This window comes from Oryctolagus cuniculus, chromosome 9, assembly GCF_051225735.1.
Source record: "Oryctolagus cuniculus isolate XC-2025 breed Fujian yellow rabbit chromosome 9, ASM5122573v1, whole genome shotgun sequence".
NCBI classification, from domain to species: Eukaryota; Metazoa; Chordata; class Mammalia; order Lagomorpha; family Leporidae; genus Oryctolagus; species Oryctolagus cuniculus.
Genome location: NC_142875.1, coordinates 97648299 through 97672390, shown reverse-complemented (window position 1 = coordinate 97672390; position 24092 = coordinate 97648299). Strand labels below are relative to the sequence as shown.

The 24092-nt window shown below is 43.9% G+C and overlaps 1 protein-coding gene across 6 annotated transcripts in view; it reads left to right on the top strand.

The window, feature by feature from the left end:
* CECR2 (CECR2 histone acetyl-lysine reader) overlaps positions 1-24092 on the top strand; it is a 142304-nt gene that overhangs the window by 95332 nt on the left and 22880 nt on the right. For 5 of the 6 annotated variants that reach the window (XM_051850088.3, XM_051850087.3, XM_089304425.1 and 2 more), the window contains exons 6-7: positions 3523-3572; positions 4390-4559. In XM_051850088.3, the coding sequence (XP_051706048.2) occupies positions 3523-3572; positions 4390-4559 (220 nt within the window). Of the gene's footprint in view, positions 1-3522; positions 3573-4389; positions 4560-15952; positions 16093-24092 lie in introns of those variants that run through there. The other variant, XM_089304426.1, reaches the window with a different exon arrangement.

Sequence of the window (24092 nt, the reverse complement as noted above, 5' to 3'; positions counted from 1 at the left end):
CCCCTGCACCCACATGGGAGACCAGGAAGAGATACCTGGCTTCTGGCTTCAGATGGGTGCAGCGCCGGCTGTAGTGGCCATTTGGGGAGTGAACCAATGGACGGAAGACCTTTCTCTCTGTCTATCTCAATGTCTATAACTCTACCTGTCAAATTCAAATTAAAAAAATGAAAAAGTAAAATCTCACACAGTTTGTTGTTCTTTAATTTTATGTTTAATGTTACCAAAGTTAAAGATTTTATTATTTTTGAGAAGTTTCCATATATACATCATTATCATTATATTTTAGAACATTGAACCATGTGAATCTTGATGAGAATTTTCAGAATCTACCCTGTCTAAATATGCTTTCTTTAAAAATTTTTATTTATTCATTGGAGTGGCAGAGTAGCAGAGTGAGAAATTTTCCATTCACTGTTTCATTCCCTGACTGGCCATAACAACTGAGGTTGGGGCATTCCAAATCCAGGAGCCAGGAATTCCATTCAGGTCTCCTGTGTGGGTGACAGAGACCCAGTTATTTGAGCTATTGCCCACTCTTTCCTAGGCACATTAGTAGAATGGATCAGAATCAGAGTAGCTGGGACTAGAACTGGCAATCTAACATGGAATGCAGACATTCCCAAGTAGCAGCTTAACCTGCTGTACCACAGAACCCACCCCAAATACACTTTTTACTTGCAGATCAGATCTACCATTATAAGCCTATAGAAATGAGGTTGTATATTTAACATTTCTTAACATAGGGCAGACAGCTTCTTTCTTCCAGATTTTAGAACTACTATGTAAGTTACCGTGCTTGAATTAAACTGAATTTTACTGTTGCTTTTTATTATTATTTATTTTGAAAGAGAGGGAGAGACAGAGAGAGATGTTTCACTCCCCAAATTCCCACAGTGGCCAGCGCTGGACAGGCTGAAGGCAAGAGCTTCACCTGGTTCTCCAATGTGGGTGGCAGGGTCCTAAACACTTGGGCCATCTTTTCCTTGGCCAATAGTAGGAAGCTGGATCAGAATGGAGCTGTTGCTTTTTAACCACTAATAAATATTTCTAGGAACTCAGATGATTACTGAATCATTCATAATTTTATTTTATTTTTTGCCCATAATTTTATTTTTTAAGAAATATTCTTTTATTATTATTTATTTGAAAGGCAAAGAGAGATCCTCCATCTACTGGCTCACCTAAATATCCACCACAGGTGAGACTGGGCCAGGCTATAGCCAGGAGCCAGAAACACTGTCTTGTGCTCCTTCCCAAATGTGTGGCAGGGTCCCTAGTATTTGAGCCATTGCCTGCTGCCTGTCAGGGTATGCGTCAGCAGAAAATTGGAATTGTAAGCAGAGCCATGACTGGAACCTAGGAATTTCAATAAAGGCAGCAGGTGTTCAAGCATCATCGTAACTGATGCACCAAACGCTCACACCCCAAAATGGTTATTTTTAATTTAGCCAGCATTCCAGAAATGTTACAGTTTCCTTCATTATTAGTGTTAGTGATGTGTTTTACGAATACAACATCTAATTTTGGGTTTTGTTGGAGGTCCACATATCCTTCTATTTTCAGAAAGGTGTTTTACATTGATCTACACTTTACAGTAAATTCCAGCAATTAAAGGACCTAGGTATTGGGAATGTAGTCATTTTGTCAAGCATATATGGACTTGTGCTACCCTCTACTGGTGATTTTGTATCTTTAGAGCTGTGTGTCTGAGACTATTTAAATATTGTTAAATTAAAATTTAATATGGTTTTATTTAGTTTCAAGGTATTTAAACACAGTAGTCAAATTGCTGGTAGGTACTCAGTAGCCACATCAGGCTTGTGGCTTCCATGTTGGACGGCACCAATATAGCATCTTTTCTTCTATTTTTTTAAAGATATTATTTATTTATTTGAAAGGTGCAGTTACAGAGAGGCAGAGGCAGAGAGAGACAGGTCTTCCATCCATTGGTTCACTCCACAAATGGCTGCAATGACTAGTGCTGAACTGAACAGGAGCCAGGAACCAGAAGCTTCTTCCACATCTCCCACACAAGTGCAAGGGCTCAAGTGCTTGGGCCGTCTTATACTGCTTTCCCAGGCTGTTACCAGACAGCTGCATTGGAAGAGGAGCGATCTGGATTTGAACTGGCGGTGCCCATATGGGATGCTGGCACTGCAGACAGTGGCTTTACCCACTATCCCACAATGCCGGCCCCTACAGCATGTTTTCAGTTGAGATTTGAAAGCCAAAACTATATTGAATTCCTTTTTGTTTCCATGATACTCAGCTTTTTTTGCTGAACACTTTTGTATTTTATATTTTAGTCCCAAACATTGCTGTGAGGTAGGAACTGTTAATGTCCCCATCTTACAGGAAACTTTTTTCCCAAAGCACACATAAGTGTCAATCTCTGAGTAAAGATAGTCAGACAACCAAACCAATGTTCTTAGGCTCTGTCTTAGAAAAGTTGTATTAAGGGGCTGGCATTGTGGCGTAGTGTGCCTGTGACACTGGCATCCTGAATGGGCCTCGATTTGAGACTTGGCTGCTCCACTTCTGCTCCAGCTTCCTGCTAATGCATCTGAGAATGCAGTGGAACATGGCTCACCCAAGTGCTTGGGCCCCTGCATACACGTGGGGAAATTGCCAGGCTCCTGCCTTGAGCTTGGCCCAGCCCTGTCTATTACAGCCATTTGTGGAGTGAACCAGTGTAATTCTGCCTTTCAAATAAATAAATACATCTTAAAGAACAGTTGGGGCCTATACTGTAGTGTAGTAGGTTAGGCCTCTTGCCTGTGATGCTGGCGTCCCATCTGGGTGCCAGTTTGTGTACCAGCTGCTCCATTTCTGATCCAGCTCTCTGCTAATACACCTGGAAAAGTTGCAGAGGACAGCCTAAGTCCTTGGGCCCCTGTACCTGTGTGGGAGGCCCAGAAAAAGTTCCTGGTTCTTGGCTTCAGTCTGGCATAGTCCTGGCTTTTACAGCCATCTGGGGAGTGAACCGTGATTGGAAGATTTCTCTGTCTTTCCCTCCTCTCTCCCTAACTCTACCTTTCAAATAAATCTTTTTTTTTTTTTTTTTTTTTTTTTAAATAAAGACACAACTTGGGATACCTGCATTCCATATTGGAGTGCCTGGTTCAAGTCTCCCTCTGTCTTTGTCTCTGTAACTCTGCATCTCAAATAAATAAATCTTTTAAAAAAATATGTTAATATACCATCTTCATTGTAACTCTGAATCAGGGAGAAGGACATTTAAATACTTAACACTTTTTCTTGGCACTTAATTCATCTGTTTGATTTTTCATAAAAGTTAATAGTTCCCTATGCTTTGATGTTGTTGCCACAATATTGGGTACCATCTCTGCTCTGCCGACATACCAACAGCCCAGTGTCCAGGAATTTAGTAGAATTGTTTGGTCTACCTACCCTCATGCATAAACCTACTTTGAGTCCCTTGGGTCTGCCTTCTAAAGGATGCACAGAACAATTTTGGAAGTGTCGTTATAATCGGTGCTTGCTTTTCTTGTGTTTCAGTGAAAAAAAGGAAGAAAATGCCTTGGCATCTGAGCCACAGACACGACATGGTAATGATCTTTGCTGGAGCTTAGAAAACATTGAGTACACATGGTTTTTTAATCAGAGGGCTTCAGAAGTTGGTGGAAAATATACATTCTCTGTTACTTTCAGTTTTCTATGAAGTTTTTTGAAGCTCTGACTCTTGACCTTTTTCCAGAGTCATGCTAAGCAGCAGCCTCCTAGCCTCCTAGCCTCCTAACTAGCCTTCCTGCCTTCCTGCGTGTCTCTCTTCTTTGGCATCTATCCATCTCTCCATCTTACAGAGGGCCAGGTTTTTTTACTACTGCCCTGTTACTTCACTCAGTGTGGCAGACCCCCAGGCATTTGCATGAATGAGCAACTTCTCAAAGCAGTGTCTTTGTAATATCAATGCTTTAGACATAACAATTCTCTTAAAGTTTTACCACATACTAATTTCCTACATAGAGTTTAATTGTATAACCCAAACAGCATAAATTTTGGAGGAAATATCAATTTATAACATTACAGTGCAAGTGAGTTAAGGTAGGACTACAAAGGCTCAAACCAAAGTCATTTTTGTAGGAAAGTAAATACATTTAAGCATTTCTAGAATGTTAAAATCTATCTTGTTAAAAGTCAGAGTTATGTTTGTTTTGTTTTATGCATCCCTTTGGTTGCAAGTAAAAGTAATAACAGGAAAAACATAATATATACTGACCATCTTAAAAAAGTTATAGGTCTCCCTTTTTTCCCTGACTCCTGTGTATTAGTCATGACACAAGATAAAGATTTAATTGAGAATCAACAGGATAAAAGGTCCCAATGGCATCTCTTGTACAGTGAATCCATCTCTGTCTTTTGCAGGGTCTCAAGGGCCAGGCCAAGGCACTTGGTGGCTCCTGTGCCAAACAGAAGAAGAATGGAGGCAGGTCACTGAGAGTTTTCGAGAGAGGACCTCCCTTCGAGAGCGGCAGCTCTATAAGCTCCTCAGTGAGGACTTTCTGCCTGAGATCTGCAACATGATTGCCCAGAAGGTACGAAGACACTAAAGGGTATTCTTCTTCCTTTCCTCCATGGTGGGTGTCTTCCTGCATGATAAAAGGGTTACTCATTAGAACTTTTGAATACACTCTGCTGTCTTGGAAGTGGTACAGACTTTCTTCCTGTCTGAACTGGAGTATTAATATGGTATCTTGTATGAACTACTCTCCTTCACCTATTTTCATATAATGTTCTCCTTATTCCCAAGAAGCCCTCCGTGCCCACCACTCAATAATACCTAAAAAGGCTTTTCACAGGCTGGCGCCACAGCTCAATAGGCTAATCCTCCACCTGCGGCGCAGGCACACCGGGTTCTAGTCCCGGTCGGGGCGCCAGATTCTGTCCCAGTCGCTCCTCTTCCAGGCCAGCTCTCTATTGTGGCCCGGGAGTGCAGTGGAGGATGGCCCAAGTGCTTGGACCCTGCACCCGCATGGGAGACCAGGAGAGGCACCTGGCTCCTGGCTTCGGATCAGCACGGTGCGCTGGCCGCAGCGGCCATTGAGGGGTGAATCAACGAAAAAGGAAGACCTTTCTCTCTGTCTCTCTTTCTCTCACTGTCCACTCTGCTTGTACAAATAAATAAATAAATAAATAAGGCTTTTCACAGTCTGGAACCAGCTTCCTTCTTTCTTTACATTCCTCATTAAACGTTCTCTGAGGTGAATATTTTGTCAGAGTTAAGCCACAGCCTTGGACATGCATGTCCCTTGTCTGAATGTCAGTTCAAGCCTTGGCTGCTCATCTTCCAGTCTGGAATTCCTAGTAATGCATCCTGGGAAGCAGCAGATGATGGCTTAAGTGCTTGGGCTCCTGGCTTCAGCCTGGCCCAGCCTTGGCTGTTGCAGGCATTTGTGGAGTGAACTGGGAGGTAGAAGTGCACCATCAAAACACTTTCATTCACGTAGACACAAATCATCATCTTGTGGGTCTCTTTGACCACACATCACTTTTTGTAGCTCCATTACCATCTCTCAACCTGGCTCTACTTGACAACAGAGCAAGATGTAGATTTAGATTATATATACCCTATCTCTTCATGCATATAGATGCTAAATTGTGACATTTTCAAACACCTTTCCCTGTCTACTTTCTTTCTTTTTTTTTTTTTTTTATTTTTTATTTTTTTTGACAGGCAGAGTGGACAGTGAGAGAGAGAGACAGAGAGAAAGGTCTTCCTTTGCCGTTGGTTCACCCTCCAATGGCCGCCGCGGCCGGCGCGCTGCGGCCGGCGCACCGCGCTGATCCGATGGCAGGAGCCAGGAGCCAGGTGCTTTTCCTGGTCTCCCATGGGGTGCAGGGCCCAAGCACCTGGGCCATCCTCCACTGCACTCCCTGGCCACAGCAGAGGGCTGGCCTGGAAGAGGGGCAACCGGGACAGAATTGGGTGCCCCGACCGGGACTAGAACCCAGTGTGCCGGCGCCGCTAGGCGGAAGATTAGCCTATTGAGCCGCGGTGCCGGCCCTCCCTGTCTACTTTCTTACTCATTTGAATGGTACTTTCTCAAAAGCCGCACTTGAAGTCACTATGTCCATGAGCTGTCCCTGTTTTTCCCCAGTGTTAGGATTTTCTTTCTTGACATTCTTTCATACTTTATTTCCTTGGAAGTTTAAGCTTTTTCAGCTCCATGTACATGTCTTACTCGTCTTTTTGACCCACACTTGCACCTACTGTAATGCCTTTTGATTGGGCATCATTGATGGCCATTCAGTTTGCTTATCTCATTGCATCTTCCTGATATGAGCCAGAATTATTGATACATTGCTAATGAAACATGAGGAGAAAGTAATTATAAATTATTGCTGCAGTACCTACAGAGCAATGCAAAATGTCAAATATATTAGTTAATTCATTACAAATATCATGATGTGTTTAACCCTTATGGAACTTTTAAAACTTTATGAAAAGTTCTAGAAAGTCACCTTTTTCTATCTTTTTTAAAAATATTTATTTATTTTATTTATTTGGAAGGCAGAGTCACAGAATGGACAGAGAGAGAGAGACTCAGCGAAATCTTCCATCTGCTGGTTCACTCCCCGTTGGGCCAGACCAAAGCCGGGAGCTTCTTCTCTGGGTCTCCCACATGGGTGCAGGAGCCTAAAGATTTAGCAGGGAGCACCTGGGATATGAAAGGATACTCATATGGGATGCTGGCACTGCAGGTGGAGGCTTAACCTTCTATGCCACAGTGCTGGCCCCAGAAATCTACCTTTCAAATATCAGGTACCTGTAAATAGTACTTCAATTTTCATTTTGCATTTTCATTGATTAACGAGAAAATCAGTGTACTTAATTCCGTATCACATAATTACATTTAGGGTTTTTTTTTTTTTTTTTTTAAGATTTATTGTATCTATTTGAAAGGCAGAGTTACAGATATGGAGTCAGTGAGAGAGAGAGAGATCTTTCATCTGCTGGTTCACTCCCCAAATGACTGCAATTGGCTGAGCCAGGCAGGAGCTAGGAGCTTCTTCTGAGTCTCCCACGTGGATGGTAGGTGCCCAAAGCCTTGGGCCAGCCTCTGCTGCTTTCCCAGGCGCATCAACAGAGAGCTGGATCAGAAATGGAGCAGGCGGGACTTGAACCGGTGCCATATGGGATGCTGGCATTGTAGGTGGTGGCAAAACCTGTTAAGCTACAATGGTCTGTAATCCACTGTTATAATATCTGCAGAAATTAAAATTTATTTATAAAGTAACTATGATATAAGCTATTTATAAAAGTTTTTGGCTTAGCAGGACTGTGTATGTGACTTTATTGGCATAACTGTGATGGTGTCAATAAAGTATCTATAAATCATACACCTAAGCAGCTTAAGCCATTTTTTATGAGTTTAGTTTTTTTTTATTTTAGTATTCTATAGAACAGACCAAGTAGCATAACACTGATCAAAAAACTATGATAACTGATTCTTTTCAAGAGAAGAAAAAAGTACGATCAACCTTAAATCTAATTTTAAGAACCATACAATTAGGGCCAGGCATTGTGCTTTAGCAGCCAAAACTTTGGTTAAGATATCCAAGTCCTGTATCATATCATAGTGTCAGGGTTTATCACCTGTCACAGGCTCTTTTTTTAATAAAGACTTTCTATTACGTCATTTATTTGAAAGACAAAGTGATGAGAGGGTGACTCAGAGATCTTCCATCTGCTAGTTCATTCCCCAAATGGATGCCATGACCAGTGATATGCCAGGCCAAGGCTCAGGGGCAGGAACCCCATCCTGGTCTCCTACATCAGTGGCAGGAGCTCAAGTACTTGGACCATTTTCCACTTCCTTCTCTGGAGCATTAATAAGAAGCTGGATCGGAAAATGACTGGCACTCTGATATGGGATACCAGCTTGGCAAATGGCAGCTTAACCCTCTGTGCTACAACATCAACTCCTGCCTCAGGCTCTTGAATCCAGCTTCATGACTACAGCTGAAGCTACGCCAATCTGAAGCCAGGAGCCAGGTGCTTCCTCCTGGTCTCCCATGTGGGTGCAGGGCCCAAGCACCTGAGCTATCCTCCACTGCCTTCCCGGGCCACAGCAGAGAGCTGGACTGGAAGAGGAACAACTGGGACTAGAACCCGGAGCCCATATGGGATGCTGGCACCGCAGGCGGAGGATTAACCAAGTGAGCCACAGGGCCGGCCCCTGGCTCCCAGTTTTTAACAGAGAAAATCAGCAGATTTGGTGACCAGGGGATGGGTGGAAAACCCTCCCTCCCACACACACACATAAACACAGGCACAGACACATACACACTAAGTTTATATTTGAAAAGACCATGAAATTAGAAACCAAAACTGTAGTAATAGATGATGGTATTTTGAAAGATATCCACTACTGTGAATTTAAAATCTTAGATGAAATATAGTGTTAAGTAGAAGAATAAAATGGTCTGAATTATGGAGGAGATCTTAGCAGATCAATGATTAGGATTGTATAGCATTGTGTTTTCATAAAAGGATTATCAGTAGCCACATAATCAGTCTGATTTACACACAGATAAATTTTTCTAAACTTTCAAGGAAAAGGGAGATTGTAAACATTTCAAAAAATAAAGAAAATGGAATGATATTCCATTCATTTACACACAGATGTCTTTGATCCCCATTTTTATTTTAAAACAATCTTTCCTTATTAAATAATATAGATATCAGGTTCTTAATACCAAGAAGGAAAGCTATCTCTCCCTATATAAGTAGTGCATCATAACTAATTAGGATGAAGCCTGAAGCTATGTTACTGTTAAAATTGTTTTTGGAAGTCTTGTTTATTGTAGTGTAACCAAATAAAGAACAATAAGGTAAAAAAAACTTTAGGATGTTTGCTGGAGGACTATAAGTCCAGCCAAAAAGCTTAATGTGATTTTTGTAACAGTGCTGGGTAACTAGAATACCTGCACCAGAATAACCCAGCATGCTTATTAAAAAGTCACATTGAGTACTGGCTTGGTGGCACCACGGGTAAAGCTACGATCCATGAGGCTGGTGTCCCTTAGGGATGCCGGTTAGTGTCCTAGCTGTTCCACTTCTGATTGAGCTCCCTGATGGGCTGAGGAAAATCATCAGGAAATGGCTCAACAGCTTGGGCCTTTGCCCACCCACATGAGAGACACAAATGGAGTTCCTGGCCCAGCCCTGGCCATTGCAGCCACTGGGGAGTGAACCAGCAGATGGAAGACATCTGTACTATGATTTTCCTTTTTCTTTTTTTTTTTCTTTCTTTTTTTTTTTTTTAATTTTTTGACAGGCAGAGTGGACAGTGAGAGAGAGAGAGAAAGGTCTTCCTTTTTTTTTGACAGGCAGAGTGGACAGTGAGAGAGAGAGAAAGGTCTTCTTCTTTTTTTTTTTTTTTTTTTTTTTTTTTTTTGACAGGCAGAGTGGACAGTGAGAGAGAGAGTGAAAGGTCTTCCTTTTGCTGTTGGTTCACCCTCCAATGGCTGCCGCGGCTGGCGCATCACACTGATCCGAAGCCAGGAACCAGGTGCTTTCTCCTGGTCTCCCATGGGGTGCAGGGCCCAAGGACCTGGGCCATCCTCCACTGCACTCCCGGGCCACAGCAGAGAGCTGGCCTGGAAGAGGGGCAACCGGGACAGAATCCGGCGCCCTGACCGGGACTAGAACCCGGTGTGCCGACGCCGCTAGGCGGAGGATTAACCTAGTGAGCTGCGGTGCCGGCAGAAGGGTCTTCCTTTTTCCGTTGGTTCACCCTCCAATGGCCGCTGCAGCCGGCGCTCTGTGTCCGGCGCATCGCACTGATCCGAAGCTAGGAGCCAGGTGCTTCCCCTGGTCTCCCATGCGTGTGAAGGGCCCAAGCACTTGGGCCATCCTCCTCCGCACTCCCGGGCCATAGCAGAGAGCTGGAGTGGAAGAGGAGCAACCGGGACTAGAACCTGGTGTGCCGGCGCCACAGGTGGAGGATTAGCCTATTGAGCCACGGCGGGGGCCTGTACTAATGATTTTCAAATAAATAAATAAAATTTTTTTTTTTAAAACAAAAACCCCTGAAATTCCAGGGTCAGCATTGTGGCACAGCCAATTAAACTGCTGCTTCCAATGCCAGCATGTCATATCAGAGCACTGGTTTTATTTCTGGCTGCTCGGCTTCTGATCCGGCTCCCTGCTGATGTTCGTGAGAAGGCAGCAGAAGATGACCCAAGTCCTTTGGCCCTTCCCACCCACATGGGAGATCAGGATGCAGTTCCAGGCTCTTGGCTTTGACCTGCCCCAGGCTTGGTCATTTGAGAATGAACCACTGGATGGAGGCTCTTCTCTCTCTCCATCTCCATCACTCTGCCTTCAAACAAATTAATCTTTAAAAACAAACTCAGATTTCTGCACAGTACCATTCCAACCTGCATCAGAACTGTTAAAGGTGATACCTGTTACCTTGCAGTGGTAGTAGACTTCCAGGTGGTTTTTATGGAAATCAGTGAACTAAGCCTATTTGCAGTAACAACAAAACAAATTTTACAGTGATTACCAGAGTTTTTCAGAGTCTGTTAGTAAGTACAATGAAGTGACTGCCCTACCACATTTCTTCATGGAAGTCAGCAGACCAGAAGCATTCCAAAAGATCTTCAATTAATATACCAGACAGAGTTAGTGATTTGCTCATGCCTGTGGAAATTTATCAGCTCAGTAATCTTCTATATTTGACATTCTGCAGTTGAGTTGTATGTTATCATAGTTGTATCTTTACAAAGCCGGTTTGTGCCATTGTACTTTTTATTAAAATTACAGATTTAAATATTATCAATCCAATAAAATATAGCAATAAAAGCTGTGATAAAAGGATTTTATTGAGAAATCCTGGTTCTGATACCTGGCTTTGACTCCTGAGTCCAGCTTCCTGCCAGTGCCGATCCCTGGAGCCAACAGTGATGTCTCAAGGAGTTGGATTGCTGCCATCCACGGGGAAGACCTGCATTGAGTTCCCAGCTTTGATTACACCCAATGCTCTACCATTGCTGCTGTTTGGGGTGTGATCTTTCAGATGGCATGAACATTCTCTCTTTCTCTCTCTAATAAATACAATATTTTAAAGCTACTTTAAAGCAAAACACAAATTTTAGTATACTTTGAAGTGTTTTGAGCTTGTAGAATATTTTGAAAACTTCCAAAATTTATATTATTGAAAGAATTCAGTGTCCTTTAGTCTCCATTGTGGGCATTTTACGAGTAAGAAAGCAGAAGAGAGTGTTCTTTTGTCTCTGTCCCTGTCAAATACTGAATCATTATTTTTCAAAGTTCATGGAAAATGGGATTAAATTTATTTTGATGAAAAATAATTTTGAAATCCATGAATAAGTTATTCGTCATATGGGGCTGGCGCTGTGGCTCACTTGGTTAATCCTCCGCCTTGCGGTGCTGGCATCCCATATGGTTGCTGGGTTCTAGTCCCGGTTGCTCCTCTTCCAGTCCAGCTCTCTGCTGTGGCCTGGGAGGGCAGTGGTGGATGGCCCGAGTGCTTGGGCGCCTGCACCCACACAGGAGACCTGCAAGAAGGACCTGGCTTCTGGCTTCCGGTCAGCGCAGCGCCGGCCCTAGCGGCCATTTGGGGGGTGAACCAATGGAAGGAAGACCTTTCTCTCTGTCTCTCTCTCTGTCTATAATCTACCTGTCAAATAAAAAAAATGATAAAATGATAAAAAAAAGTTATCATATATGCAATTTCTGTGAACTTCCTGAAATGCTCTTTTTTGTAATGGTATCTGTTAAAATATAGCAGGTAAGAGAGGCACAGAAAAACTGGGCAGTGGACAAAGGGTTACTGTGGCATAATGGAAACTAATTTGAGTTGTGTTGCTGCCCTGTTGCAGGTTTCCCTTAGATAGGTTACTTGGTATCTCTAAATTTCAGTTTTGTTATAACTAGCAAAAGAAAATGTACTTTACAGCAGCTTTGTGAGAGTTAAAAGAATCAGAGTCAATGGTTGAAGCATAGTACTTGGAATCAGTAGGTCTCCTCTTCCATTGTTTATGGTGCTGGGCAATTATGGGAAATCTTGGTTAGGAGAAGAGTTAAATGCACATTTCTTAATTAAATGAATGCGAGAAGAGAGATGATTTGATAACTTTCAGGAGATATGATAAGCATGTGAATCTTAGAATACAGCAAAGGATCAGAAGGTAAGGTCTTCTGTGACCATATAAAAGTTAATATTTGGGGGCCAGTGCTGTGGTGTAGTGGATACAGCCACTTGCCTGCAGCACCAGCATCCTTATGGGCACTGGTTCCAGTCCTGGCTGTTCCACTTTCCATCCAGCTCCATACTCATGTGCTTGGGAATTTCATTGAAAGATGGCCCAAGTCCTTGAGCCTCTATAGCCACAAGGGAGGCCCAGTTGAAGCTCCTGGCTTTGGCCTGGCCCGGCCTTGACCATTGCAGCCATTTGGGGAGTGACCTAGCAGATGGAAGATCTCTTTCTCTTTTTCTCTCTGTGTTTGCCTTTGCCTTACTTTCTCTGTAACTTTAAGAAAGAAAAAAGAAAGTTAAACTTTGGGGCAGATGTTTGGTGCTTGGGATGCCCACATCTTCTGCTCATGGTTCAAGTCCCACCTCTGCTTTCAATCCAGCTCTTGAACATGCACACCATGGGATACAGCAAGTGATGGTTTAAGTGGTTGGGTCTCTGCCACCCATGTGGAAGACCAGATTAATTGCTGATATTTGGGGAGTGAGCCTTCAGTTGGAAGATAGCTCTCTTCTTTCCCTCTCTCCCTCTACCCCCCCTCCTTTTTTCCTCTTCCTTTCAAAGATTTTTTTTTATTGATTTACTTATTTACTTGAAAGGTAAAGTCAAACTGAGAAGGAGAGAACCATCTACTGCAAATGGCAGTAGCCAGGTAGTTCCAGACAGGAACTAGGAACTCCATCTGGTCTCCCACGTGGGCGGCAGAGGCCCAGGTACTGGACCATCTTCTGGGATGCCAGTGTTGCAAGTGGAATAATAACGTATTGTGGGGGCCAGTGCTGTGGCATACTGGGTAAAATCTCCACCTGCAGTGCCAGCATCCCATATGGGTGCCAGTTCCAGTGCTGGCTGATCTAGTTCTCTGCTGTGGCCTGGGAAAGAAGTGGAGGATGGCCCAAGTCCTTTTATCCCTGCACCCATGTGGGAGACCTAGAAGAATCTCCTGGATCCTGGCCATCTGAGAAGTGAACCAGTGGATGGAAGACCTCTCTCTCCCTCTCTCTCTGCCTTTGCCTCTCTGTAACTCTGCCGTTCAAATAAGTCTTTAAAAAAAAATAAATTGTACAATACCAGTTCCTTTTCCCCCTTTAAAAAGGATTTGTTTACTTGAAAGGTAGAGTAATAGGAGAGAAACAAGTTCTTCAAAGTTCAAGTTTTAAGAGTATGTAGAGAGCTGAAAGTATTTCTCTTTTTTTTTTTTAAAGATTTATTCATTTTTTATTTGAAAGTCAGAGTTACACAGAGAGAGGAGAGGCAGAGAGAGAGAGAGGTCTTCCATCTGATGGTTTACTCTCCAGTTGGCCGCCATGGCCAGAGCTGCACTGATCTGAAGCCAGGAGCCAGGAGCTTCTTCCAGTTCTCTCACATGGGTGCAGAAAGCTGGATGGGAAGTGGAGCACCCGGGTCTCAACCCGGCACCCATATGGGATGCTGGTGCTTCAGGCCAGGACATTAACCTGCTGCACCACACCACCGGCCCCCAGCTGAAAGTCTATAAAGACTTTTAAATTTAGGCAAGTTATAAACATTAGGTCTTGGGGCTAGTGCTGTGGAGTAGTAGGTTAAGCCTCCACCTGTAGAACTGGCATCCCTTATGGGTGCCAGCTTGAATGATGGCTGCTTCCCTTCTGATCAAGCTCTCTATTAATGTGCCTGGGAAAGCAGCAGAAGATGGCCCAAGTGCTTGGGCTCCTGCACCCACATGGTACACCCAGAAGAAGCTCCTGGCTTCCGATCAGCCCAGCTCCAGCTGTCATGGCCATTTGGGGGAGTGAACCAGCAGGTGGAAGACCTTTCTCTGTATGTCTCCCTCTCTTTGTAACTCTATCCCTCAAATAAATAAATAAATAAATTAAAAAAAAATACATCTTTAATAGATTGCTTCAGGGTATAGTTTATGCTTCCATTAAAGGTGATATTGGGGGGCCTGTGTTATGGCTCAGTGGATTAAGCTGCCACTTAAACGCTGGCATACTGTATCAGAGTGTTGGTTCAAGTCCTGGCCGCTGTGCTTCCAGTCCAGCTTCCTGCTAATGTTACTGGGAAGGCAGCAGATGACGCTCCAACTACTTGGACCCCTGCCACCCATTGGGAGAACTAGATGGAGTTTATGGTTCCTATCTTTTGTCTGATTCAGCCCTGACTATTGGTAGCTATTTGGTGGATGAACCAGCAGATGAGTGGTCTCTTTTTTTCTGTCCACTCCTCTCCCACTTCTCCCCCACCTTGCCTCTGCCTTTCAAATAAATCCTTTTTTTTTTTTTTTTTTTTTTTTTTTTTTAAATAAAAGGTGACACAGGCCAGCATTGTGATGAAGTGGTTAAGCTTCTGCTTGTAGCACAAACGTCAGAGTGCTGGATTGAGTCCTGGCTACTCTGCTTCCCAGCCATCTGCTTTCCTGCTAATGCACCTGGAAAGGCAGCTGAAGATGGCCCCAGTATACTTAGGCCCCTGCATTCCAATTGGGAGACCCAGATGGAATCCTGGGTACTGGTTTCAGCCTGGCTCAGATCTGGCTATCGTAACCATTTGATTAGTTGAACCAGGAGGTGGAAGATTTTCTGTCACACTATATCTGCCTTTCAAATAAAATGATAGTGAAGTTGTAGGGGAAATATTCACTCTCCATTTCAAGAATAACATGTTCCTGGTTAGTAACTTTTATCTGAGTTGGTAAAGTAGTTGTGAAACTGGTATTCTTTTGCTATTAATGTGGTAAACACAGTTTCTTTAGAAGACAGTTCCATGTTAAGTTTCTGTTCTTATTTCAAGAGATCTTCCTGTTAGGGTCTTTGAGGCTCATAAAGAAGATGCCTATAGGCATATTTGAGGACATCCATGGTGTAGCTCTTGGGGAAAAGCACATTAAGGAAGGTCAGGGCACCCTTTGATAATTGGGATTCCATTTGCACTGGGGCCGCCTCATTATCTTGGAAACAGAAGCTTTCCTCAGCTGCTGACTTAAGCGCATTGCCGGTGCTCTGCAGTGTGTTTATAATGTATAAACTGTCTCTTGTTGTCACAGTTTTTTTCTTCCTTTTCTCATTACCACATTAATTAATTCTTCATGAAATGCCAAACCAGACCTGGATAATGCTGGTTTTTGATCCTAAAGTACCAGAAGTTATATCATCTTAATGGAACACCCTTTCCTACCACTTTCAACATAGGTTACAGTTACTGAACCTATGGGGCTTATTCCACAAAATTTCACAATCTCCCTTGTACTAACAAATCTTGGCCTTCAAAATAATTATCTAGGTCTCAGTAGTTTTCAGACTTGTCATATTTCCTACAGCAGTCACTGTTCAGAGCCGGAGTCTTTTAGGGCTAGCTCTGATCTCTCATCCCTGGGCTTCTTCCCACTGCTCGTGCTCTTGCTTCTCACTACTGCCGCTGTCCTGCTGTTAACGCGGGGTCTGCCCCAGCTGCTCAGAGTGCCCTTCAGACACCACTTTCCCGTCATTTAAAAAAAAAATCAGATTTTAAAATGTATAAACAACTTAGGGGAAGCTGCTTTCTGTTGATATAAAAGATGGTCAAAGGATACAGGTTTTTTGTTTTTAAGAGAGTAAACACGCTTAGTCAGACGCAGCTGAAGAGGGGTTTCCTTGATTGTCCTAAGGATACATTAGGCCTTCCATCTGGGTCAGTTGTTTGTGTACCTTATTGGTGGCGGCGGCGGCAGGAGCAGCAGCAGCAGCTGAGAGCACCATAATCTATGGTTTCCTTTCTTTTCCTCATTTCTAACCATGGGGAAGACATCCACAGTGCACACAGGCAAAGTTGCAACCTAGGTAGATGTCTGACTAGCTGTTCTTCAGATCCATCAAGCAAGAGGTAAGTGTGTCAGGAAGAGAAAGTTTTAAGTTCAGCAAGGATAGTTGCTCCTGTTTTAGTTCGTGTTTTATTCCTACTTCATTTTATCTCATTTTTTAAATATAAATATCAAACCTTTATTTGGCATTCTTATAGTTGCATTTCTGGAAACAGAAGGAATTATAAAATAAGACATAAGTTTATATTCTTTTTTTAAAAATATTTACTTAAAATAGAGTTACAGAGAGAGGTAGAGACAGAGAGGGGTCTTCCATCCACTGGTTCACTCTCCAGATGGCCGCACCGGCCGGAGCTGCACCAATCCGGAGCCAGGAGCTTCTTCCAAGTCTCCCCTGTTGGTGCAGGGGTCCAAGGACTTTGGTCCATCTTCTACTGCTTTCCCAGGCCATAGCAGAGAGCTAGATCAGAAGAGGAGCAGCCAGAACTAGAACTGGTGCTCATATGGGATGCTGGTGCTTCAGGCCAGGGCTTTTCAGCTGCTGCGCCACAGTGCTGGCCCCGAGTTTGTATTCTTTTTTTTTTTTTTTTTTTTTTTTTTTTTTGACAGGCAGAGTGGACAGTGAGAGAGAGAGACAGAGAGAGAAAGGTCTTCCTTTGCCGCTGGTTCACCCTCCAATGGCCGCCGCTGCAGCCGGCGCACCGCGCTGATCCTGGCAGGAGCCAGGAGCCAGGTGCTTTTCCTGGTCTCCCATGGGGTGCAGGGCCCAAGCACCTGGGCCATCCTCCACTGCACTCCCTGGCCATAGCAGAGAGCTGGCCTGGAAGAGGGGCAACCGGGACAGAATCCGGCGCCCCAACCGGGACTAGAACCCGGTGTGCCGGCGCCGCAAGGTGGAGGATTAGCCTATTGAGCCACGGCGCCGGCTTCGAGTTTGTATTCTTATGGGTCTTACAGTGTCCTGGTCTGGTTGCACATCTATATTTAATCTGGTATAGATAAGAATGATGGGTTCTTTTGTAGTAGAAGTTGTTTTTGAATGCAAAGATGGAAGGAATCAGCTGGGCACAGATGGGGAATTTGGCAGTGCTATATTTGATCTGAGCCTTGTCAGTCAGCTAGGGTTTTGGATGATGGACAACAACATGGGAAATACATACTGTTTTTTTTTTTTTAAAAACTACTGGTGGAGGGCTTACATGGTGTAGCGGAGTAAGCCACTGCTTGCAACATCAGTATCCCACATTGGAATGTTGATTTGAGTTCCTGGCTTCCCTGCTTCCCATCCCAGTAGGTGGAAGATCTTTCTGTCTTCCTCTTTGAAAATCTGCAAAATAACCAAAATCATTTTTTAAAAGTATGGATTTGAAATATTTTATGCACCAAAATGAACTTCTGGAACCTTGTATCTTACATACTAGACATACCCAGTGCTTTGCCTGCATTACACACCTCCACTCTAGTGATTCTGTTTCTATTACTCCTGTAGTAGGAGCACCCATTGTCCACCATCCCAGGAGGCTCAGGTCAAAAAAGCTGCACCTGCCTAGATTTCCATTTGTGCCTCACTGCAATTCCTTCCATCTTTGCATTTGTATGTTGTGATGTGTAGTGGAAGAAAATGCTGGAACGATCAGATTTTTGAGCTCTCTGTGATGCTTGTACCTTCAGTAGTGAAAGGAAAGGAGATTATGTCATCATATCTTTGTTTTAGGAAGATGCTCTCTGTTCATCTCATGGCAAATGAGTGAGGAAGAACTGGATGGTGAAATTGAGCAATACTTTGAGCATGAAATAGCAGTAGAAACCCTGCTGTTAGAAATAGTGGAGAAGTGGATCTTTCAGAAAATTATTTTCAATAGAGAATGGTCAGTATTGAGATCAGGTTGCAAAAGATTGTGTGTGTTTTTACTGATCACTGTGTTACCTGTGTTGTTACCTGTAATCACTGTGTTGAGAAGTATGACTGAAAGAAAATTTATTCTGCAACATTAAAGAGTAAATCAGCTTGTGCTTGCTCCTTTTTGTTTTTAATTTGCATTCTAGCAAGGGCATGAGAAATGTTTGTGAATGAGAAATTGTGTAGTTGCTCATGTTTCTCCCAGGATGGAAGGAACAAAACAGAGGATATATAAAGACAGGAAACTTTTGAGCCATAGGAAAATATTTAGGGCTCACATTCTGTCACATGAAGAAAGAGGGCATTAGGTGGGAGTTTTTTAGGTGAAGAAAGAATGTATGCGGCACCAGGTAGGTGTCAGGGAAGAGATTTCCCAAGCAACATGCAGTATTTTCATTTTTTTTTTATGTAGCTTAGAGGAGTTTTTTTATGTAGCTTGGAAGGGACAATTTTTTTTTTTTCCAGGCAGAGTGGACAGTGAGAGAGAGACAGAGAGAAAGGTCTTCCTTTGCCGTTGGTTCACCCTCCAATGGCCGCCGTGGCCGGCACGCTGTGGCCAGCGCACCGTGCTGGTCCTAAGGCAGGAGCCAGGTGCTTCTCCTGGTCTCCCATGGGGTGCAGGGCCCAAGCACTTGGGCCATCCTCCACTGCACTCCTGGGCTATAGCAGAGAGCTGGCCTGGAAGAGGGGCAACTGGGACAGGATCCGGCGCCCCGACTGGGACTAGAACCCGGTGTGGTGTGCCCACGCCGCAAGGCGGAGGAGTAGCCTATTGAGCCGCGGCGCCGGCCTGGAAGGGACAAATTTAACATTTGTATTTACTAAAATTTTAAACAGTTGGTCATGTGGGAGTGAAATGAGACAGAAGAATCTAGAGTGCCAGTAATGGTTGCGTGTGATAATGGAGTCACAGCGAAATACAGGTAGAAGCCAGGAGTAGGGAAGGAGAGGCCACGCAAAGTTCAGAAAGCAGTTTCTCTAGCTCCCTGTTAAGATTGCCGGTAGTAGCCGGCTGCATACCTCCTGACTGCTGTTGCTCTCTAGTCTCTGCCTGGGTTGCAGAAGGTCTGCGCCCACCCCATCGCCGTCTTTGCTACTTTACCCAGATTCTACTACCAGGTCCCATGTCCTCACCCCTTTCCAGCTATTTACCTCTTTTGAGCACTATGTTTTAGTGAAATTTAACAGTTTAGGGATCACAGCCATTTTTACCTTAGGAGCCAATAGTTTCTGTTCTAGATTGTGTGTATTTTCATGGTCATAAATTGAAATGTCAACACGATAGTATGTTATAGAGATCTTGCCATTAACTAAGTTTATTATACCTTGGTTGAGAAATAACTTTTTGCACCTCTTAGGTGTGTTCTTAGGAGATGGGTGGCTCACCTCTGGGTTGATGGTTCTGTAATGACTGACTTCTCATCTTTCTGGTCTTCTCTAGTGGCCCTTGGTGAAGTATTCAGTCATTGTTATGGTTTTCCAGCTCCTCTGGCCTTGTTAGGTTCTTCCCCTGCCCCCATCTTTATTACCCTGACAGCACCTTGAAAGCTCTGTGCTGTTCTTTATTCACCAATTTGGGTAGTTGGGATTGCAGAGTAATCTGAATACCACTGAAAAGTTCTTCATTGCTGCAAGCAGAAGTTAGCATAAAACACTAAAATGTCTTGTTTGATTCACGTCAGGGTTTGTGTGTGTTTTGTAGGTGTTTTTATTATGTAATTTTATTCTTTTTATCTTGCAGTAGAAGATATCTGGGGACCTTAGTGGTAGTTTTAAAGCACGCAGGCTAGGTTTCTGGCCTCTGGTGGTCACCCAGGAGTCCAGTCTTATGCCTTAGAAAGTCTTTTAATTGTGACTCCTGGGGAAAATAGTCATGAAGGGAGCTTGTTGGTGAACCCCAGGGTTAGGGCTAGAGTGGTTGTTTCTGTCAGGAGACTCCTCTGGCTGCTGTGGTTGCTGGGAAGCTGGGTGTGCATTCCCAAGTGTGCTACTAAACATTGGCGAGGGTGCCAGTGAGTCTGGTGACCTGTCTTGGGAGAGGGGAGTGTGTGTTGAAGTCTTGGGCACTGCTCAGACTAGAGATTCTGTTAAATACTGCTAAGATTTTCAAATTTGGGTTTCAAATTAGCCGCTCATTAAAGTCTCACCTCGATTCTAGCAGGCCTCTTGCTTATCTGTAAATTACTTAAACAGCCACACCTTGTCCCACTTAAAACTGACTTTTTTTTTTTTTTTTTTTTTTTTTTAAGATTTATCTGTCTATTTGAAAGAGTTACACAGTGAGAAGAGAGGCAGAGAGAGAGAGAGAGGTCTTCCATCCGATGGTTCACTCCCCAGATGGCCGCAACGGCCGGAACAGCCAGAACTGTGCCGATCCGAAGCCAGGAGCCAGGAGCTTCCTCCAGGTCTCCCACGAGGGTGCAGGAGTCCAAGGACTTGGGCCATCCTCCACTGCTTTCCCGGGCCATAGCAGAGAGCTGTACAGGAAGTGGAGCAGCTGGGACCAGAACTGGCGCCCATATAGGATGCCGGCACTTCAGGCCAGGGCGTTAACCCACTTCACCACAGCACTGGCCCCAAAACTGACCTGTTTTAAAGAAACAAATTTCAATGTGTGAAAGACAAGATTCGGGGTGGTGACAAGGCCTAGCGGGTACAACCACTGCCTGCAGCCCCTGCACCCTACATAGGTACCGGTTTGATCCCCAGCTATTCCACTTCCAGTCCCTGCTAATGGTCTGGGAAAGTAGTGGAGGATGGCCCAAGTGCTTGAGCCCCTGCACCCACTTGGGGGATCCAGAAGAAGCTCCTGGCTTCTGGCTTTGGATCCAGCCCAGCTCGGGCCTTTGCAGCTATGGAAGATCTCCCTCTCTCTCTCCCTCTCTGCCCCCTTCAAATATAAATACATTGTAAAAAAAAAAGGGGGGGGGGCAAGATTGTTTTAAACTGGATTTTTGACCGTACTGATTATTTGATAGTTAAAACACTTTGATAAGTGTCTTTAGGTGGTTAGTCTTGACCTTTAGTGATGTTTCATCTTGAGGTGGTATAAAACTGAAAATTAGCACAGAGATTTTAAAGCATGCTTTTGGTGCATGCGTAATTTTTTCCAGGTGTGTGTGTGTGATGTCATTTAAGTGAAATGTTGATTATTCACATCAGATGGGAAGCTGCTAAAATTATAACATGTGTGATGTAAGAGGAAGTGTGAGACAAACAGGACTGCCAGTTACATGGTGGTATTTTCAAGTAGCATGGCAATGCTAAGTTATTGGTAATTCTGGAGAAAGAACTTTTGAAGTATCCAGAATAAGTAATAATACAGAGATAGCAGATTGATGGTTGCCAAGGCCTGGGGGAGTAGGGATCAGGGAATGGCTGCTTCATTTGTGTGGTTTCCTTTGATGGTGTGCAGGTGTTTTGGAATTTAATATGAGTGGTACTTTCATACCAGTGAATACTAAATGTCACTAAATTCTGTTTTAAAGTTTTTTATGTGAATTTCATCTCAGTAAGAAAAGAACTATAAGAGGATAATCGTTACATATTTTATGGTGACACAGCTTTTGTTTTAACAGAGCAGTAATCATTTTATAAAATGTTTTTTATATTTGTATATTATATTTGTAATTTTCTCACATTTTAAAGTTCTTCATTTTTATCAAATATCTTATATTCATAATCAATTTTAAATGTCACACCTTAAACTTTCACAAGTTATTACAAGTTTTTTTTTTTTTTTTTAAGATTTTATTTCTTTATTTGAGAGGTAGAGTTACAGACAGTGAGAGGGAGAGACAGAAAGGTCTTCCATCTGCTGGTTCACTCCCCAAGTGGCTGCAACAGCGGGAGCTGCGCTGATCTGAAGCCAGGAGCCAGGAGCCTCCTCCAGGTCTCCCACATGGGTGCAGGGGCCCAAGAGCTTGGGCCACCTTCCACTGCTTTCCCAGGCCACAGCAGAGAGCTGGATAGGAAGTGGAGCAGCCGGGACTAGAACCGGCACCCATATGGGATGCCGGCGCCACAGGCAGAGGATTAACCTGCGCCAAGGCATCAGCCCCAGTTCTTACCAGTTGTTTAAAAAAATATTTATTTATTTGAAAGGCAGAGCGAGAGTAAGAGCGAGAGAAGGGAGAGATTTTTCCATCAGCTGGTTTACTTCCCAAATGGTTGCAGCATCCAGGCTCTCCCAGGATGAAGCCAAAGGATGGGTATTCCATCCAGGTCTGCTACATGGGTGGCAGGAGTTCAGTACTTGGTCCATGTTCCCCTTTCCGGGGAGAAGCTGAATTGGAAGCAGAGGAATCAGGATTTGAACCAATGTTTTCATATGGTTACAGGACTTCCACGTAGTGGCTTAACCCACTGTGCCAGAACACCTAGTCCTAATTTTGATTCTTGAATATATTTCAATTTTAAACTTTAAAAAAAAAAAAGATTTATTTATTTAAGAGGCAGAGTTACAGAGAGAGGTAGAGACAAGAGAGAGAGGTCTTCAACTCACTGGTTCACTCCCCAGATGCCTGCAAGAGGTTAGCCGGAGCTGGGATGATTTGAAGCCAGGCCAGAGAGCTTTTTCCGGGTCTCCCATGTGGGTGCAGGGGCAGAAGCTCTTGGGCCATCCTCACTGCTTTCCTAGGCACATTAGCAGGAACTGGATTGGAAATGGAGCAGCCAGGACACGAACCGGTGTCCGTACAGATGCCAGCACTGCAGGCCGGGGCAAGGATTACATAGTGGAGTAAAATGTTAATAAAAAATTACCTGAGAAAATGTAGAATTAGTTGATTTCTCCAATTCATTTGGGTAAAGGTTGTTCTGAGTCCAAAATAATTTACATGTTTTTATAGAAAGCTTGGGCACTACTTGCAGAAAACTGTAGAAGACCTGGCAATTAGAAAAATCAGGCATCATTACTATTTACATTTTAAGATAGTTTCTCCAACCCATTCTCTATGCATTACTTACAAAGCTGCAATTGAACAGTGTTTATGCCTTGTGTGATTTCATCTGAATTGTATGTCCATTCGGGGGGGAAAGGCTAGTATTAATTGATTGACTCCTTTTCTCCTAGCTTCAGCTGACCTAACACATGAAATGCCAGCTGTGTTTGTTTACTAGATCATTAAGTTTTTGGTGACTTTTCTGTTCATCAGTAATTGGTTTGCAGTTCCTTAGTTCTTCCTAAAAAGCTGAACCTACTATGCCTTTTATGGTTGAAGGAAGAGTGTTTTGTGTATTTACATGTGCTCTTTGTGGGAGAGGGATAAAGTACACAGAAGTTAGAAAGTAAATTATTTTAATTTCCTATTCCCCCCCCCCCCCTTTTTTTTTTTGACAGGCAGAGTTAGACAGAGAGAGAGAGACAGAAAGGATTTTCTTTTTCCGTTGGTTCACCCCTCAAATGGCCGTTAGGGCTGGCGCGCTGCGCCAATCAGGAGCCAGGTGCTTCCTCCTGGTCTCCCATGCAGGTGTAGGGCTCAAGCACTTGGGACATCCTCCACTACCCTCCCAGGCCAGAGCAGAGAGCTGGACTGAAACAGGGGCAACCGGGACAGAATCCGGCGCCCCGACTGGGACTAGAACCCGGTGTGCCGGGCACCGCAGGTGGAGGATTAGCCAAGTAAGCCGAGGCGTCGGCCTCCTAATTTATTTTTCTATTGGGAAAAAAAGAGACATAGGCAGAAAGAGATCTCTTACCCACAGATTTGTTCCCTAAATGCCTGCAATGGCCAGGGTTAGGCCAGCCTGAAGGCAGGTCTCCCCTCATGAGTAGCAGAGACCCCTGTACTTGAGTGTTCACCTCCAAACTCCTAAGATGATCATTAGCTAGACATGGGTGGCAAGCAGAGTGGGGACTCAGTCCCAGATACTCCTGATAATGGAATGCAGGGTTCTAAGTGGCATTAGATCTGTTTCTGTCTTTATTTATTTTAAAGGCAGAGTTACAGAGAGGCAGATACAGAGAGGCAGATAGAGAGGTATTCCATCCACTGGTTCATTCGCCAAATGTCTGCAGCGGCTGGAGTTGGGCCTATCCAAAGCCAGGAGCCTGGAGCTTCTAATGGGTCTCCCATGTGGTACAGATGCCCAGCGACTTGGGCCATCTTCCACTGCTTTCCCAGTACACTAGCAGGGAGCTGGATTGGAAGTGCAGCAGCT